Source organism: Cydia pomonella, chromosome 23 (genome assembly GCF_033807575.1).
Source record: "Cydia pomonella isolate Wapato2018A chromosome 23, ilCydPomo1, whole genome shotgun sequence".
Taxonomy (NCBI): domain Eukaryota; kingdom Metazoa; phylum Arthropoda; class Insecta; order Lepidoptera; family Tortricidae; genus Cydia; species Cydia pomonella.
Genome location: NC_084725.1, coordinates 4714531 through 4733393, shown reverse-complemented (window position 1 = coordinate 4733393; position 18863 = coordinate 4714531). Strand labels below are relative to the sequence as shown.

Here is an 18863-nt window from a genome sequence, read left to right as displayed (position 1 = left end):
CCGACGCGACTACCGCGCCACCTAGTGAAGTAGAAGTATACTTCTCCGGCCATTGAAAGCGACGCATGCTTAATAAGTCGAGTTTGTCGCTGCAGTTCTCAGTGGAACCCAGAAAGAAAGTACCTCCTGATCCAGCGCACCCTATAGACATATTATTATGCAGCTGTCGTTATAGCGGAGGATTTATCCGAATTTGACATCCATGCGATCTTCAAAGGCGCTACTGGATTCATGTAAGTTCACCTCTAGCATCAAGTAGCGGATTTAGTGATAAATGCTACTTGACAATAGATGTCGCGACGACGAAAAGTCTAATGCTTAACAATTTTCAGCTAATATTATAACACACTTTCGGACCCGGGTACGTCCTTAAACTACGTCCAAAAGAGAGGTATGGGCATTGTGAATTTCATCTCGCTTTGTGTGGTAGGGCACAGCCAGTGGATGTCATTCCAGATCTAGAGCAGAGCCCAACTGGGGAAGTACCTCCACCTTACAGAAAACAGCAGCCAAATAACACTAGACCCTACTCATAAGTGTTGTGTTCCTGCCGGTGAGTAAGGTTGCCAGAGCTCAACGAGGGGGGGCGGGTTTAGGGTCGGCAACGCACATGTAACTCCTCTGGGGTTCAGGCGTACATAGGCTACGGAGACTGCTTACCATCAGGCGGGCCGTATGCTTGTTTGCCACCGACGTAGTATAAAAAAAAAAAAAAAAAAAAAAAAACACTTTTCGTCAGTCGCGACATCAGTGACATCTAGTATCAAGTAGTGGTACGTTCGATGTCGACTATGAAAATAATAAGCGTTTTGGTAGGAAAACTGATGTATGGAGTGAGCCTATGCTTACTTATTTCTCTATGGTTCAAGATAAAACGACAGAATCCCAATGCGTCATGATCGTACGTCACAATGACGTCACTATTTGAATCATGACTCACTTCACAAGTAAAGTGAAATGTCACGAGTGGAGAAAGGACAGATGTTCCTAGAATTGTAGTTTGATCGAGAATGCATACTTTCTTCTTCTACGGGATAATAAAATGTGTTTTTCGACGTTTGGCCTACTCTATACATAATTACATAACATACTCGTACGTAGGTTTTTGGCGATTTGCGAACTATCGAAGCAACAATGAAAGAAATGGGTAGAATACCTTGAAGCTTAATGTGTCTAAATTTGTGCTACTTAGGGGTTCGTTCAATACGCATTTTAATTCGTTTTTTGTTTGTTTCATCTATCGTGGAGGAAGACTAGCTATTGAAGACAGGCGTCTACTTGCAAGGTTGTACATAAATAGTCTTAAAAAGATTAAATAAATAAAAAATCATAAACTATCACTGAACTTTGGTTCCATACTACGACTTTCGAACCAAGGACATATATTGTTTTATTTGTTTCCGATTCTTTCTTTTCACATTTCGGTTAAATTTGGTGGATAGAAAGAGCCCTATCCCTATTATGTACAATATTAGCGCAGTTTCACCGTATCAGGTGCCTACGTAATGTTTCATAATAATGAAACTTTTCACTGAATTGCAGACATGCGCCGAATAACCGGTAATTATTCGGTATTCCGCACAATCGGCATATTTTCGTACGTTCGTAATCGACTGAATTGATAACTTTAAAAATCTTTTGAAGTATCTGAAGTAACTACCTACATGTAACATTAATTGCTGTTGCGCATGCAACTTATTATTGTAAAAAATATTCCCAATGCAGTAGCTAAACGCAGCCGTCGAGCTCGGCTGTATTCGGAGGCTTTTCAAAAGGAGTGCTCCACATATTTTGTATCGCGGCCAATTGGCAAATCAAATATTGCAAATCACTCTTTCATCATCCTCCATACTATCAACAACCACTTTCTAAATTTAACCGTTTTGACAATTAAACCCTTGTAAACCACACACTTCACTAAGAATCGAAGATTTATACGAGTCACTAGACTTAAACTGTTATTTATACGAGTCGTCGTGATCCTGGCCTGCACGGCGGCTTCAATTGCCATATGCAACATTTCACATGTAGGAATCACATAGAAAAAACCTTGGGATAAGAATCGGGACAAGGAATTGGTTTCTTAATGCTTTCATCATGTATTTCTCATAAAGTTGTTAGCCATATCACAGAATAAATAATACATAGTACTACGTTCAGAATTCACTAGCATTCGCAGCAGGTTCACTGTCCTTCTGACTCCTGTTGTTTTAGACATAATTATTTTGTTGCGACAGTGCGACACCAATATTGGAGCATAAGTATATCTAAAATAAAGATAAGCCCTTGCGTACAATTCCGACCGAACAATCTCGTTAAGCGAAACACAGCGCCATCTGTTTTATACTGCATATACTACGTGGCCGACAGTCAGAGCAAAAATACAATCAAGTCTCGTTGGCCAAAGACATACACGAAAGTAGACTGCAGTCTCGCCTCGAAAAAACGTGTCTTGAAAAATGGCTCAAGGGAGTCTTTAGTCCCTTTCTTACTTTAGGGCGAGGATGAAGTGACAATTTAATAAATGTAATCATTGTTGCCACAGCTAAACAAGCCATGCTAGTATTTTTTTAATATAAATGCCATTGTTATAGATTTTGCCGTGCTAGTTCATTAATATAAGAATAATAAGTAGGAATAAGAGGGAGTTAAAACAAATTAAAATGTGTTAGATAAATACATTATTTTTTTAATTGGATATAAAACACTTCATAACCAAAGAAGCTTGATTTTTACTGAATGTCAACAGTTAAAAGGACTATTCTTAAGTGAGATAATATACTTACTTACTTACTTCACTGGCTCAGTGACCCAAACAAGATCTTGGCCTCTGAGCCTTTGCCACACGACAGAGCGCAGTAGTGTGACGAAATGCGATTTTGACACCCATGTATTGGCCCCATTCATAGTGCTCGTGCAGGCCCGTCTTTACGAAGTAATATATATGTCTATCTGTATTTGAGCAGGCAGCGCGGCGCGGAGTGACATACGCCTGAGCGCCTGACCACATCATTAAATTCTTAAGCTTGCGTACATAAATCGACTACCCATTTCTCAAAAATCGATGGGATGTCGTTTAGAAAAGGATCTATCCTCTAAAATTTGTCATTTAAATGAATGACTTTACGTTTTAACAGAAAGTTTAAATTCAGCTTTTTTTGTGGATTGCATCCTTTTCCCTAAATACCGTCCCACCCAGTAAATAAATAGAATAGAACAGAAACACTTTAATGACAAACTGTGTACAGAAGACATTTATACAACATTGTCCCAACAGTTACCTGACATGGGCGTGCAATGTTTACTTACAGCAATTTAATACCTATATTAACGGTACCAATCATGGGACATTTAAGATAAAATTTGGAGTATTTTTGATATTGCATCCACACCTGTAAAATTTACGCTAACGCATTACGCTTTAAAAGTTGAATGTCCAATTCGTCCTTTATTTATTTATTTTAAACTTTATTGCACAATAAAAATAAGTACAAATGGCGGACTTAATGCCTTAAGGCATTCTCTACCAGTCAACCATAGGGCAAAACAGAAATTCTCGAATGTGGGTGCAGTGAGAAAAATAATTCAAAAGAAATGACAACTATAAAAGTAATTTTAAAAAACTATTTATAATATTTTATGTTTTCTATGTATTTAATGAAAGCTACTGCAATTGGTTTCAATATTATTAATCAATTAAAACTGTGTGGTTTTTTGCTCCAGTCATGGGATATAAGGCGCCATGCATTTTCAAACTAACAAATATCAATGAAAAATTAAACTTAAGTAGCTCTTTGGCTCTCGTTTATGGTAAAATGTTGCCAGCGATTAAAAACCGATGGTAAATACTTGTGTTATAGGATTTGTCTATACCATCCCATTACTGGTGCCTATTCTATTATAGGGGTGTTCACTATAATTATATTAACTATATAAACAACATGCAAATTATGTCTATTTATTTATTTATTGTGTTTTTTTTATTAGTATGTAGGTATGTATTATATTGTTTGCGTCTTCATTTTGTTGAATTATATGTATATCGGCACTACCCGTTCAATGTTGTAAGTTCATAGTTTCCTGCTACCCAAAGGTTGTCTGGAAGAGATCGCTTCTTAGCGATAAGACCGCCTGTTGTTACCTAACTTTTACGTGTTTTTTCATTTCCTGTCTATTTTTAACTGTATGGTGCACAATAAAGAATATTTACTTATGTCTAAAACTAATTAGTTAGGTAATGAATAAACATATAAATTATTAATGTTCAAAGTAACCCGATTTTACGCTATCTGTAGTTTCATAATATCACATAACTGACCTATTTGCGTCCACGGCGCTCCGTTTACCTCATATACGGCTTATTTCATTTTACATGCAGCTAGCCTCGTCCTGTTGACCGAGTGACCTAGATAATGCATTACTCTATTGTTCGCAATCGGGTAACTGATTAACAAGAACGTACAGTTACAATTCTTACAGTTATAGTACTGTTATGTAATAGAATTAGCTAAGTAAATTTAATTTTTATTTAAGAGTCACACAAAATTGGCCGCCACAATCAAACTTAAATGTCTCATTTTAAAAGGACATTCTGAAATAATAAATAACATGAAACTCAAATATATATCTATATCTGGTACTATTACTCCGTATTTTAAAGATTAGAATTTTACTAACCTCAAAAGTAGCGGTAATTAACATTTTCTTCTGAAATGCTATGGTTCCAATGATATATAATATTGCGGTACGATAATATGTAAACAACACTAAAATCCAGTGAACAGTTACTCGGATTTGATGTTGGAGGAAAAACGTTACTAATTTTGAGGTTATAAAATTGGTAATCTGAAAAAAAACACGGAGAGTTTTTGTTGCATGTAAAACTATTACTCGCTCTATTTTCTTTATAAGTATTAATACGATTTTAACAACAAAAGCTAAGTTTTACAAAAGGTTTACCTACTACTAATTAAAAAAAATATTTGTTCCATTTTAAATATTAGTCCGCGACTTTAAACATTTCTATCAAAAAATCGGCAAAATCTTTGATAAAGATCGATTCTAGCACGGGTCACCAAAAACCTAACTTTTTATACTACGTCGGTGGCAAACAAGCATACGGCCTGCCTGATGGTAAGCAGTCTCCGTAGCCTATGTACACCTGCAACTCCAGAGGAGTTACATGCGCGTTGCCGACCCTAACCCCACCCCCCCTCGTTGAGCTCTGGCAACCTTACTCACCGGCAGGAACACAACACTATGAGAAGGGTCAAGTGTTATTTGGCTGCGGTTTTCTATAAGGTGGAGGTACTTCCCCAGTTGGGCTCTGCTCTAGATCTGGAATGACAACTAAAAAAATATCATTTTTCATATATATTGACTTTATACAAACAATTTTGCAACATATATTTTGTATAGAAAGGTTTAGTGCTAATTAAAAAAAATATATTTGTTCCATTTTAAATATTAGTCCGCGACTTTAAACATTTCTATACAAAAAATCGGCAATATCTTTAATAAAGACCGATTTTAGCACTGGTCAACAAAAACGTTTTTAAAATAAATATCTCATATATATTGACTTTATCCAAAAAAAATTGCAACAGATGTTTTGTATAGAAAGGTTTATTGCTAATTTTTAAAAATATTTGTTTTATAAGTTTCGTGTAATTTAAGCAAGTCGTTTTAAAGTGAGTCCGTCGATTACTCGTAACTGAGCAATAAGTAAGTATTAATACTACATACGCAGAAGCATTCAACTCAGCACCCTTCATAACATCAATGTGATGACGTCTCTGCTACGCCATAACTGTGACGTCATCCTTTACGCGTAACCAATTATGAGGTCAAGCACGTGATGAATAAATGTTTCTTTTTATACGCCACATCTAAGAAAAAGTTTCGGAAAGATTTTTCGTTACGTAAATTAAATATATAAGTCGGAAAAATTGTATTATTAGATGTTATGATTGACTACAAAGCTATTTCTTAAATGAAAAGTTTGATTATAAGCTTGGTTATGTAACGTTTTCAGCGGCAGCGAAGCCTCATTTTCTATATTCTGATGGACGTTTAGGTAAAGTTTATTGAAAAGCTTTAACCTTGTTATTAATAGCCTGTTGTAGCAAGTAGAAAGCCATAATACAGAGTATTCTCTCTAGAAGGGTATTGTGCCTGGGGACCGAAGTTCAATAAGAGTTGGCTAAAGGCGTCCGCTAATGGCAGGTCCTGTACAGGGGGGGGCATCTCCGAAAATAGTATGAGGAACGCTACATATTATTTAAAAAAAGCGGTAATTTAAACACATGGGTCAAAAACGTTCAGGATAACCGGCCTTTTCTGTGGAAATTACAGAAAATTACGTTTTGGATATATTTTTCTATGACTTTTATCCTACAGAGTAGTCCAAACCTCGCCATCCAAATGTTTTTTTAGATTGTTATTGCTGATTGATAGCCCGCGACGTGAGGAACCTAAAAAAAAATATTGGACGTCGAGGTTTGGACCACCCTGTATAAACTTGAAGAAGTATCCAGAAGGTTTAACATGCTTATAAGGATAAAGTTCGAAATGTATAGGCTTTTAAAGCCCATTTTTTATGATGTCTACAGGAAAGTCTCATAACCAAGCTAAAAAAATCATCATCATCAATAATCAAATCATCAGTATGGTTCCGAAAACTGGACCCTGAAAAAGAATCTGATCATCAAACAGGGCTTTTGAAATGTGGATTTATCGAAGCATGCTCAAAATTAAATGGACTGATAGAATAACTAATGTCAGAGTTTTGGAAATCATAAAAAAAAAAAACCGAACAAGTGCGAGTCGGACTCGCCCACCGAGGGATCCGTGCTTTTTTTCATGAGATACAGGTGACAGACGAACAGACAGCGGAGACTTAGTAATTTCACCCTTTACTCACTTCACTTAACGCAAACGCGTACGTCACGTTTCGAAATCGAATTTATTTACACTAGGGGTACGAAACCTTAAAAATACCTAGAAGGAGTATCAACAATTAAAAAAATAAAAGCAGCATATTTTGGACATAATTGGAGGGGGAGCGTCGCAGTAGCAGCGGTAGAAGGCGCGCATCATGGACTAAAAATATAAAATACTGGTTAAAAGTGAAGAGAATAGACAGAATAACTCGCATGACTGAACATAGAGAGACATATAGACATATATGCCGCCGCCGACCTGAGCGGAGAACGGAGAAAGGCACGTGAAGAAGAAAAAGTTTTTGACCCGCCTGGCGACAAAATGATATCGCTTAAAATTGACAGGTAATTTGCCATAAAAAGGAATTCAGAAAATAGTTTCTGACACGTTTCGCTCTCCAAACTTTATATCGTCCCAAAAATTATAGTTTTCATTCTGAATTGGACACCTTGTCTTACTGGCCTTTATAAGGGCCCTCCGGGCAGTTAGAATACCTTCCATTCTACTTTTATATGTTCCTTGTACAGACAAGCTTGTGCGTGCATATATATATATACTATAAATAACTATACATAAGGATTACGCTTGTGTGCGAACCTGCCCCTAATGACGCATCCTCATGACGGCGCTAGAGGCTTGTCTAAATGACGCTAGTGTGACGATGCCTTTACTACAATGTTATGGGAAAACCCAACTACTACATACGCTAGGGAAATGCCATTCTTTTCCATTTATAGTAATTTCCTTATTGTAACATTAGGTATAAGTAATTCGATATATTAACCTTAACCAATTGGTAAAATAAACCAATCATTTATTCAAATTAATGATACATAACATAACCTACCAGTGTTGGCCGAAAGTTAATTAGAATTGACCATATTAAAAATTTACCATTACAAATTGAACCGTAAACCGTAACGGACCGATACAGTTTACGGTTCAATTTGTAATGGTTAATTTAATATACATATGTAACAAAATATTAATATACATAAAATTAATAATGAAACTACTATAGTCTGTATCTTTAGGTATTTAAAAAAAGGTAAACAAACAATTTGTACATTTTCGGGTAGTTTTAATATTTATTGGTTAACCAACCAAATACATAACCACCTGGATCTGTCACTAAACGACCTGACTTTAAACCTACATTATTTCATCATGTAATGTTATCATCTACCCTCAACTGCCTTAAGGAGCCATTTGAGGGTAGATTTTGTTTACCTTTTTTTAAATACCTAAAGATACAAACTATAGGTATACTAAATAAATATTATTATCAATTTAAACCAATCGCAAATCATTTTGGTGACTACAATATATTCGAACAACAGTTTATTTTATTTGAACAGACCGCTGCGAGTTGCACCTGGTGAAAAGGTGCCCATCACACTTGCTGATTTACCACGGCAGAAAAAAATTACAAAACATACAACACCAAAAACATTTTGTGAACTATGCAAAAACAGACTACGAGTACGTATTACCTGGATACATTAGAGCTTGATCAGACTATAAAATTATTATTGCTTTTTTACAGATTCTTACCCAGTTTCATTCACGGCTGGATTCATGGACTTTTTGATAATCTCTAAAAGCTCTAACAGATGGGCGTACCGGATTGCGACCTTGGTCCGGTCCGAGGCCTGTTCGATCGAGTGGAAGGTGGTCCGGCGTACGTCCCTTAAGGACGCAGCTAATATAAGTGACAGCGAGAAAGAGATATTCTGACCGGACCAAGGTCGCGGTCCGGTACGCCCGTCTGTTACAGCTTTAAAATAAGTCTCGTGATTAATAATAATAAAAAAACGTTTATTTTGGATACGAATTACTAACTCTTAATTTGGCTAAGTGTCTCTTATACTTACTGACCGCAACCGCACAGAAGTTTTACCCGGGTTCCGTACGAAATGACATGTGTGAACGGAACGGTGCTCTACACATTCATGGCGCTGTCTCGCTTGCACATGTCATTCCGTAAGGAAAATTCCATGCGTCTGCGGCCAGAGTTAAACACTCAATGTTCTATGGTTATGTAATAAATATTTTAAGAAAGATCTAACCATTATGAGTTCATTTAAACCCTCAAGACCGAATCTAATAATGTTTCTTCACTAAAGGATTACGTTATAAATACGAAACCCACACTTTTTACGTTTATACAACTTTTAAAAGTAGAATCATAACCAAATTTATTTGGGTAAACATTATTTTTACGTAACTAAATCCTAAAAAAACGTCCCCCAAAGTATTAATAAACACGTGATTTTATTATGTAAGAAATTATGCGTTCACAGCGGAGATGTATCGACGTTAAGTATAAAAAATCGGCCAAGAGCATGTCCGGCCATGCTACAACCCAACCCAACGCACTTACAACCCCTCTGGTGTTGCGGGTATCCATGGGCGGCGGTAATCGCTTACTATCAGGTAAGGTTCATAAAAAAGACCAAGAACCATCCAAAAAATATGAAAAAAATGTTAGGCCTATTTTGACAGAATGTTAACTAATGTTGGGTTGGGTAAGTGGTGGTGTTGGGTTTCGTAGTTAACATTCTGTTAAAATAGGCCTAACATTTTTTTCATATTTTTTGGATGGCTCTTGGTTTTTTTTATGAAACTTACCTGATAGTAAGCGATTACCGCTGCCCATGGACACCCGCAACGTCAGAGAGGTTGTAAGTGCGTTGCCGGCCTTTAAGATGGGAGGTTTGAGGAGGTCGTATCGGTCCGGAAAGCCCGCAGGCGACAGTTCATTCCACAGTTCACAGACCCTTATTCGTTTTGAAAGACCTATCCAAGGACACCCCACACTATTGGGTCAAAGCAAAAAAAAAAAACATTTACCGTTCTATCGCAATGCATGATTTATGTATCCATGCCAAATTGCAGCTTTTTGGCACTAACGATCACGGAGCAAAGCCGCGGACGGACGGGCAGATGGACATGGCGCAACTATTAAGGGTTTCTAGGTGACTACGAAACCCTAAAAACTAGCGCGGTGGCCAAATCTTCCAGCTCAAGTAACCCTAAAAAGTAGAAAAAGTTAATTTAAGCTTTTTTTTACCTGTTTTATTTAAAATATGCACACTATGCACACTATGCGCACTATGCTGAGGCAAGCTCCTTTTTAACACTCATGAATATTTCTCCCTCATATATACAACTCAATTTCTTAGTTTTTAAGTCTGAATTTAAGGCTTATTTGTATTAAATGTCACTGTCTGTTAACTCTGCCATTTCATGTGATGTTGAATAAAAATTTTCTGTCTATGTCTATGTCTAAAATCTCACATTTAAAGTTATTAATAATACTTATGTAAGATTTGCGTATTTAGCGTCGTGACAACGTTGAATCAGTCACTCATTTTATCAATAAAATTGACAATGCTATTGTGTTATATTCTTGGGAGTCTTAGCTGGAATATACGAGGAATAAGACGATATCTATTTATTGATAGACACAAAGTTTTCTTGATATAAGGCCTTAAGCATTCCAAACAGTTTTGGGAGCGGAGGTTGCATACACTAAAGTTTCTCCACCTTAGTTTTACACAAGACATATAGTTATAGAGAGCTAAATATACCACCTAAATAAGATAATAACTACTTAAACCTGACCAACTCGCACTCGTTACTTATAACTAAAAACTAGAGATGCAACGGACAGTTGTTTGGCCGGATAGGTACAGGATACCGGATATTCGGCCTAACCACCGGCCGAATATCCGGTATCCGGCCGCCGAATATTCGGCTGACGGAACTAAACCTACGTCGTGCAGGTATTGATATGTTTCGTAATGACGTGCGTGCGATTTCATTTCTAGCAGGCCAATTCGGTGGTACCTACGTGCAACTGTCATCAAGCCGATATTGGAATGATATTAGAATCATATGAGTTAGCTGTCATTCACGCGGGCGTTTTGCTCGCACTAATAGTTGCACAACACAACAACAACAACACACAAGTCTGAGCGAGATGAAAATAAGTACTATTTTGACCGTGACTGTTTTTACAATCAATTTGTTTGCCTCAAAATCAAGCAAAGTTACCAGGTATTCGGCCGGATATTAAAATAAGAGCCGGATGGGCCGGATATTGGATAGTAACCGAATATTCGGCGCATCTCTACTAACATCCTTCTCAAGTCGACACTTACGAATGGGGCTCGGTTCGGGCGGTACTGAGGTGTCCGACTAGACAGCTGTGTCACGCACGCGAATTCGAACCAATCGTGCAGTCTAACGCCACAATTATTTATCCTATGGCATATTCATCATCACTGGGTCAATAAATGGATCATCGCCACAATGCGATTGATTGATGAGTTCGCATCACGCGCGCGTTTGGTCGCAACTAGTTGCGTTAGACTGCATGATTGGCTCGAACTCGTAAGTGACACCAATGAACTAGCACCATTCTTAGTGCCTGTAAGACCCGTCCTTAGATATATGTCAATGCTTACACCCTGTAATCCAGGGACTTATTACATAATAAATCCTTTATTTTAAGAAAGAACCAAACGTTATGAACTCAATCTTTCAAGACCTGATCTAATAATAATATTTCTTCACTAAAATTGAGTTATATATAAGAACCCCAAACATTTCACGTTTATACAACTTTCAGAAGTAGAATCATAACCGAATTGACTTATACATAATTTTACGTAACGAAATCCTAAAACGTCCCCTAAAGTATTAATAACACGTGATTATATTACGTAACAGATTACGCTTTTACCAGCAGTTCAGCCGTATCGGCGTAAATAAAAAAGTTGACAAAGTAAAATCTCTTACGTGTTTGATTAGAAATTACACATTTAATAAGTCTAATAAAGAGTATCCAAATAATAAGTTGAGATTTACTAAGCTAATTATACGGTTTAACGCGCTGGCTACGATATTACGCCACTGAGTTCGGCTAAGGCGACAACCATAGGTTGGAGAGAGACACAGCGATCGGACCATTCGTTCCCACCTATGGTTATCGCATTAGCCGAAGCCAGTCGCACAATGTCGTAGCCAGGCCGCTGATATATTTTAGTCACTCGCGCGACATGTTTCGGAGAGCCTGGGTCTCATTTTTCAAGCAGTATTACGCGAAGCACGGCCGTCGTGAACGCTACTCGCACTGTTTGAAAAAGGAGACCTAGCCTCTCTGAAACATGTCTCGCGAGTAACTTAAATAGGTGAGTTAAACCGTATAACTATATTAGCATGACTCACGACATTTTAAATTCGAAGTTAGCATTGTTTATTGTAGCATATTGTTGAACTTTAACAGTAGATAGATAGATAGATAATCCGTTTATTTGTTTGCCACAATACACACAGGAAATACAATTAATAAAATGACAAAAAAACAGATAATACAAAATTATACGCGAGAAATACACATTTATACAAAATAGAAGTAGAAAGAAAAAAAACATTTAATAATATTTTATTCAATCGTGATTTAATAGAGAACTTTTCAGTCGAGTACCGTGTACATAGGCAACGAAGCTTGCTGAGATTGAAAAGCTTGATTATATCACTTCTTCTTCTTCTTCCTCGCGTTGTCCCGGCATTTTGCCACGGCTCATGGGAGCCTGGGGTCCGCTTGGCAACTAATCCCGATAATTGGCGTAGGCTCTAGTTTTTACGAAAGCGATTGCCACCTGACCTTCCAACCCAGGGGGTAAACTAGGCCTTATTGGGATTAGTCCGGTTTCCTCGCGATGTTTTCCTTCGCCGATTTGATTATATCATTATTGCATACAATAGTTTTTTTTACTATAAAACCTAAATAATTAATGAAAGTTGGTATGTATCTCAGTAGACAAAAATGTAGTACAAAAGACATAAACGCGCGAAGTCAAGCTGACATATTCGCTAACATCTGCGTGGTACGTATTAATAATAGCAGGACATACTCGTAACACAAAAATAAACACCTAAATACTTATAATATGGATAACTTATAATTTATGAACCTCCAGGTCTTTTTGTTGTATTTTCCTTTTATTGTGGTACATCATTTGCATTGCATTGTTGATATGTTTATGCGACTGTTTGGATTCTAAATAAGTAAAAAAAAAACTGACAGCCCCATGTGCAGACCGTGCATGGAAGAAGAGTAAACAGCGAAACATATTCTCCTAGACTGTAAACAGGTAGAAGTATACAGGAACAAATACCCCGTACGCCCTAAAGGAGGCAGTTAGCAACCTACTCGTAAAGAGCTTGCTAGGTTTCATGGAGAAGCTGGGGTGGTTAGAGTAGCGCTACCTCGTTTCACGCAAAATAAGCACAATGGTTGTCGATTTGCGGAAAATGCCCAGCAAAACTAACTAACGTCCGCGTAACTTACTTTCTATACATCTCGCTCGCGCCAATATGCGAGTACAAGCGAGAAGCATAGAAAGTAAGTTACGCACACACTAGCGAATATGTCAGTGGCAAACTTGTGGTAGCCGTACGCACAGAGATTACGTACAGATATTATTATTCAACAATAAAAAGCACCCTGCATTTGTTAGAAGCCCTTCAAGTGATAGATGAGTCACGTTTGAAATGTCGGGGAAAAATTATGACGTCATCGCACCAGTCACGTTGTGACGTAAACGGTATATCTTGACTCGCTTGCTCGGTATATTCTAGATAATATTGAACTACCTTTCTCAAGCGCCGCAAATATTCAGCACTAGGAAGCAGCTACATGTTTGCGGCTTTTGGCGTTGAAACCTTGGGGCCATGGGGGCCAAGTGCGCGTCGGCTTTTTAAAGATTTGTCGGCGCGCCTAATAGAGGCCTCGGGCGACCAGAGGGCTGTGGCCACTATTTCGCACAGCGTATAAGTATCGCCATACAGCGGGGAAATACGGCCAGCCTTCTAGGCACCTTGCCCATTGACGGCGATTTGGGCCAAATTTTTTATCTTTAGTTTAAGTTGTTAGTAATTTTTATTATGTATGTTTATTCCTTTCTCATGATTATTGTGGCCGATATTTTGTTGTCCATTTTTTTCGTTATATTTAGATAAAATTTGGCGTACCTATAGATAGAGTTCCCTATTCTGTACAAAATAAGCGCAATTCACCGTAAGTCCTAATTTTTTATACCACATCGGTGGCAAACAAGCATACAAGCGTTGCCGACATTAAAAACCTGTACACTTGTCTTTTGAAGAACCTCATACTTTAACCCCATACGTAAATTTTTTGTCCCAAGTCGGGATTTCGTGTTTTTTTATTTCAGGAGGAGCTCTTCAAACCTGCCATATTTTATGCAAAGCTAAGGAATAAAATCGACAACAAAATAAAAAACCGGACAAGTGCGAGTCGGACTCTCTCGCGGGTTCCGTACGTACAGAAATACATCATCTGTGAAAATTTCAACTGTCTAACTATCACGGTTAATCAGATACAGCCTGGTGACAGACGGACGGACAGCGGAGTCTTAGTAATAGGGTCCCGTTTTACCCTTTTGGTTCCCCTAAAAATCGGCCCATTTATACAGGCTGAATTTTTTTTCGCCAGCCATACTCTGCTTAGTGAATTTATAGTATAGTATGAACAACTTTTATCATGAGACCAATGCCGAAATCGCAAAAAAATATTTGTCTTTTTCATACATTCCGGCTGATGTGGTGCCGCTAATTTATATGGTACAGACAATTTTTTTTACACTGGCATTGGCCCCAATCCCCATAATAAAAGTTGTTCAGTACCCAGAGTGTAAATAAATTCGATTTTGAAACGTGACGTACGCGTTTGCGTTTAGTCTCATTTTGTATGGGTTTTTGAACAGCACGCCAAGCGGGACGTTTTGGAAAGTCAAAAATCTCATACAAAATGACACTTAACGCAAACGCGTACGTCACGTTTCGCTGTCGAAAATATTTACACTAGGGGTACAGACCTATAAATTACTACGCAGAGTATGGCTGGTGAAAAAATCTCTGAATCCGGGCCTGTCCGCCATGGTATGTTTGAGGGTTTGAGGGGATGGAATGGTTCAATGTCTAACATAAGATATCCAGTTACAATAATTTGGTAATACTAGTACGATACAATGTTACTATCGGATTAATATAGTAGTTTACAAGCTTTTATTTAGAGATTTTTTAGCTGTTAGTAGATGTTCGTTAAATATAGTCAGTGTGGGTCTAATCTTCGAAGCTGAATTTGACCCACTTCCCGATTTCTGATTGAGCTCAAATTTTGTATACATATGTGGATGACAATGCAATATTATGATGTAATGGTGCTGATCTGATGATGGAGACAGGAGGTTGCCATGGGAACTCTGACGCAAACTAAGTGTGTTTGGGGTTGTTAGAATTGTCTCGATGAGTATTAGTTGCACGTGGAAAGAAAAGCACAGTCAGTGATAAAATTTGTGCAAAATATGTTTTTTTTTTGCCAAAAACTTATTCAGTATTGATTGGACTAACATAATGCTTCGTTAACTAGACTACTAAGTTATTTTTTCTGTGACTACATCGGACCAGTGTCGGTTGCGATACTCGCAACCGGAATACGCAACGTTCCGCTCGGCGGTCGCGGGTTCGCTTCCCGGCGAGTTCAAGGCCCGCAAGTTACGTAAACTCGCTTCCTAACCGCACCCACTACTAATACACAATAATTATACAGTATATTAACATGTAAATATTAACTGCCCAATGGGGAATGGATGAAAATATTAAATGTGCCTGATTATTTTTCTGGTCGTAGGAATAACCATTTCTAGTTACAGAAAAAAGTTACAGATTTTTTGGTTGCGTCATACATTTTATAAAAATAAAAACATTTTGCTTCACCGCACGTCCGGCCCATTACGGCTGTTAAGAAAACTTTCTAAGTCTTAAAAAGTTATCGCTATTTGAATCTGTGGAGCGCATGACATTGACAGTTGATTGACAGCTTGTCATTCTTCTCGCGGAATTCATAACCTTTTGTGCTCTCATCTGGTGAACTGGTTTCTTTGTATTTATGTGATTATTACGACTCGCTTCCCCACCCGGACCTCTGATTTTGCCTGCTCCAACGACGACCTACACTTTTGAACCCCGGACCTGATTTTGATAGCAATTTCGACGACCACTGCAACTGAAACTGGACTATTAGTTTGGTACCGTGTTCATCACCATGAATACAAACACTTATAAACTATATAAAGATCCTAAAACATGCTTTATACCAACGTGCTCCAAGACTGATCTGAAAAACCCGGATTTGAAGTTTTTTACTGTAAGAAAAGAGCTGAAACAACGTTGGTGTCAATTGGTTGGCAGGAACTGTCCAAACCGAGCACTGTTTTGCTGTGCGGACCACTTAAATGTAAGTTACCTTGTTTTGTTTACCATTCTGTAAAAAAATTAATTACCCCCATGTTAGTTTTGATGATATGGCATTTTTTTAATTGTGGAATAATGGATAGAATAATTTATGGTAAGCTGGTAAAAAACAATTTTATTAATACATTACATTAATGTGGGTGCTGCTATGTCATGTTTAAACCCTTTGTCATATCAATGAATTTTCACTTTGTATTAAAATAACATGTGGTATTTGTCAGTACATGGTGAACAAAAACACTATGAGGAAACTGGGCTGATCAAAACAATGCCTAGTTTCCTCCAGTTAATAAAATGTGTGCCTATGCCAATACTTAATGTTATATTGCCCAGCAGACCCCAGGCTCCATAAGTGAGCTACAGCAAATACTGGGGAACATTTGGAAGATTATGACAACTATTAAATATAAATGTTTAATGTTTTCTAATATTTTTACAGTTTGAAGAAGATTTGGAAAATTATGGACAATGGATCTCTGGTGCAAAGCCAAGACTGAAAATAAATGCCATACTTAAGAATTTTTCAAAAAAAACCATTGAGTGCAATCAATAAGCATATTGAAGATCTTAATCGGCCATCAACTTCAAGTGCTGCTGACAATGCTGGCATGCAGGTCTCTGACAGTGTAAATATTCACAATAGTGTTGCGCACATAAATGTATTAATATTCTTGGGTATAGTTAATCTGACACACTGAATTTAAATTCCAACTTTACTTTGCTACCTGTGCTAATTATTTATTTATTTAAATTTTTCTTAAATCACTAATTTACAAGTTCTAATGTATGTTAACGTAGTATTGTTAAATAAGCACTTGACCTGCTCTAGCACATGATTAGCGCGACAGTATCTCGCGCCGAGATAGACTACCCGCCCCTCTTAAATTAACATAGAAAAAGACGGGTAGTCTATCTCGCTGCGAGATACTGTAGCGCCAGTCATGTGCTAGGCCTACTGAAAAAGTATAGGTAAAAATTACTAGTGGTCTTTGTGCATGAAGATGTATTTATAGAACACAGGAATGGATATAATGTCAAATATTTATATACAATTGCACCTACTACAACTTGTGTGGCTTTAATAATTTGAATTTAATAAATGCCCACTTTCCTTACCTAAAAATAAACTTTTACCTGTTTCTGTGATTGTTAAATTGTAGGGTCACAAGTTGCATTATATTTTGTTTATTTATTCTTTGCATTTTTGTTTCAGATAGATGCAGCTATACAGTGTGATAAAAGAATAGGTGTTTCAAACAAGTTTGTTTTGGCCCAGCCGAAGACTCAAACCATAGCTACTCAATTCCGTGGGCGAAAAATAAAAGAAAGTGTGATGCCATCACGAATGATGCAACTACCGAACACTGAGAAGAGTCCCAATCAATCACCATCCTTGTTTGGGACATCCAACTTCGACTCGTCTTCGAGTGCTCAACAAGAGGATATTGAAAAACGTGGCAGGGAGCACCTACTAAAAATTATTACTAACAAACCCAAAATGTTTTTAGGTCTGCCTAAAAGCTTTTGGTGGATTATTAATTTCATTGCCCGGGAGTGCTCTTGTTTGGCATTTCATATTATCATATGTCTATTTAAATTAAAAAACAATGACTCTTTTGCTAGGATGAGTGAAGAATTTCAAATGGCCAGGTCAACCATACGTTTAGTGTTTGAAAAGAACGTCGTAGTTTTGTCCACATACTTTCAAAATTGTATATATTTACCACCACTATCAGAAAAAAAAAAAAAATTACCATTAGCATTTAAAATCAGATATTCGAATGTACAGTGTATTATAGACTGTTTCGAGATTCAAATAGAAAAACCCAGCGATCCAGAGAAGCAGGCGCAGACTTGGTCGCAGTACAAATCATGCAACACGATGAAATATTTGATTGGCTGCACACCCGCTGGATACATTTCATTCATCTCACAGGGTTATGGGGGACGTACATCTGATAAAGCCATCACGGAGAACAGTGGCTTTGTTGATGTACTTCCCCTAAATGCAGTAATCATGGCCGATCGTGGTTTTAAGGAGATTGAATCACTCTTAATCACAAAAAATGGAAAACTCTTAAGACCTCCTAGTGTCTTCGCCAATCAAAAAATGACAAAAAAAGACGTAATTAAAACTAAGGTGATTGCCAGTTTGAGGGTGCACGTTGAGCGTGTAATTAGGAGATTACGGGAATTCCATATGTTAAAACCCCACTCTGTGGTTAATAACAAACATTTAAAATATTTGGACGACCTGGTCATTATAGCTTGCGGATTAAGTAATCTTCAGAATCCAATAATAAAAGACGTTTGTTAATATTATGTTGTTTTATTTTATCATATACCATAGGTAACCTCGAGTAGTAGGCAGGTAAGTCCAGTTCCTAGGCCATATATGTAGAGGGTAAGGCCAAATTAGCCTCCAAAAAGCTTTGGGGTGCTAGATAGATTTATAGATGAGACAGTATTTCACACCGGCCCGCAGCTTTATAAGCGCCCCCACATGGAATACTGTTCTCATCTATGGCCAGGGGCACCCCAGTACTAGCTTCTCCCTCCGGATCGCATCCTAA

At 37.5% G+C, this 18863-nt stretch overlaps 1 protein-coding gene across 3 annotated transcripts; it reads left to right on the top strand.

The window, feature by feature from the left end:
• Window positions 1-15815: 15815 nt before the first annotated feature.
• LOC133530562 (uncharacterized) lies at window positions 15816-18623 on the top strand. Of its 3 annotated transcripts, none has more exons than XM_061868515.1 (3): window positions 15816-16273; window positions 16730-16904; window positions 17504-18623. In XM_061868515.1, the coding sequence occupies exons 2-3, from the start codon at window positions 16794-16796 to the stop codon at window positions 18605-18607; spliced, it is 1215 nt and encodes a 404-aa protein (XP_061724499.1). In that variant the 5' UTR covers window positions 15816-16273; window positions 16730-16793; the 3' UTR covers window positions 18608-18623. The 3 variants fall into 3 exon arrangements, with proteins under 3 accessions (XP_061724499.1, XP_061724498.1, XP_061724497.1); XM_061868514.1 differs by having other exon boundaries at window positions 16730-16916; XM_061868513.1 differs by lacking the exon at window positions 16730-16904.
• Window positions 18624-18863: the final 240 nt, after the last annotated feature.

What these genes read in the sequence shown, in the direction of transcription:
- LOC133530562 (XM_061868513.1), top strand. Translation starts at nt 16,082, where the DNA reads ATGAATACAAACACTTATAAACTATATAAAGATCCTAAAACATGCTTT. An exon ending in GCTGTGCGGACCACTTAAAT is followed by an intron (nt 16,274 to 17,503) that starts GTAAGTTACCTT and finishes TTTTTGTTTCAG; the next exon opens with ATAGATGCAGCTATACAGTG.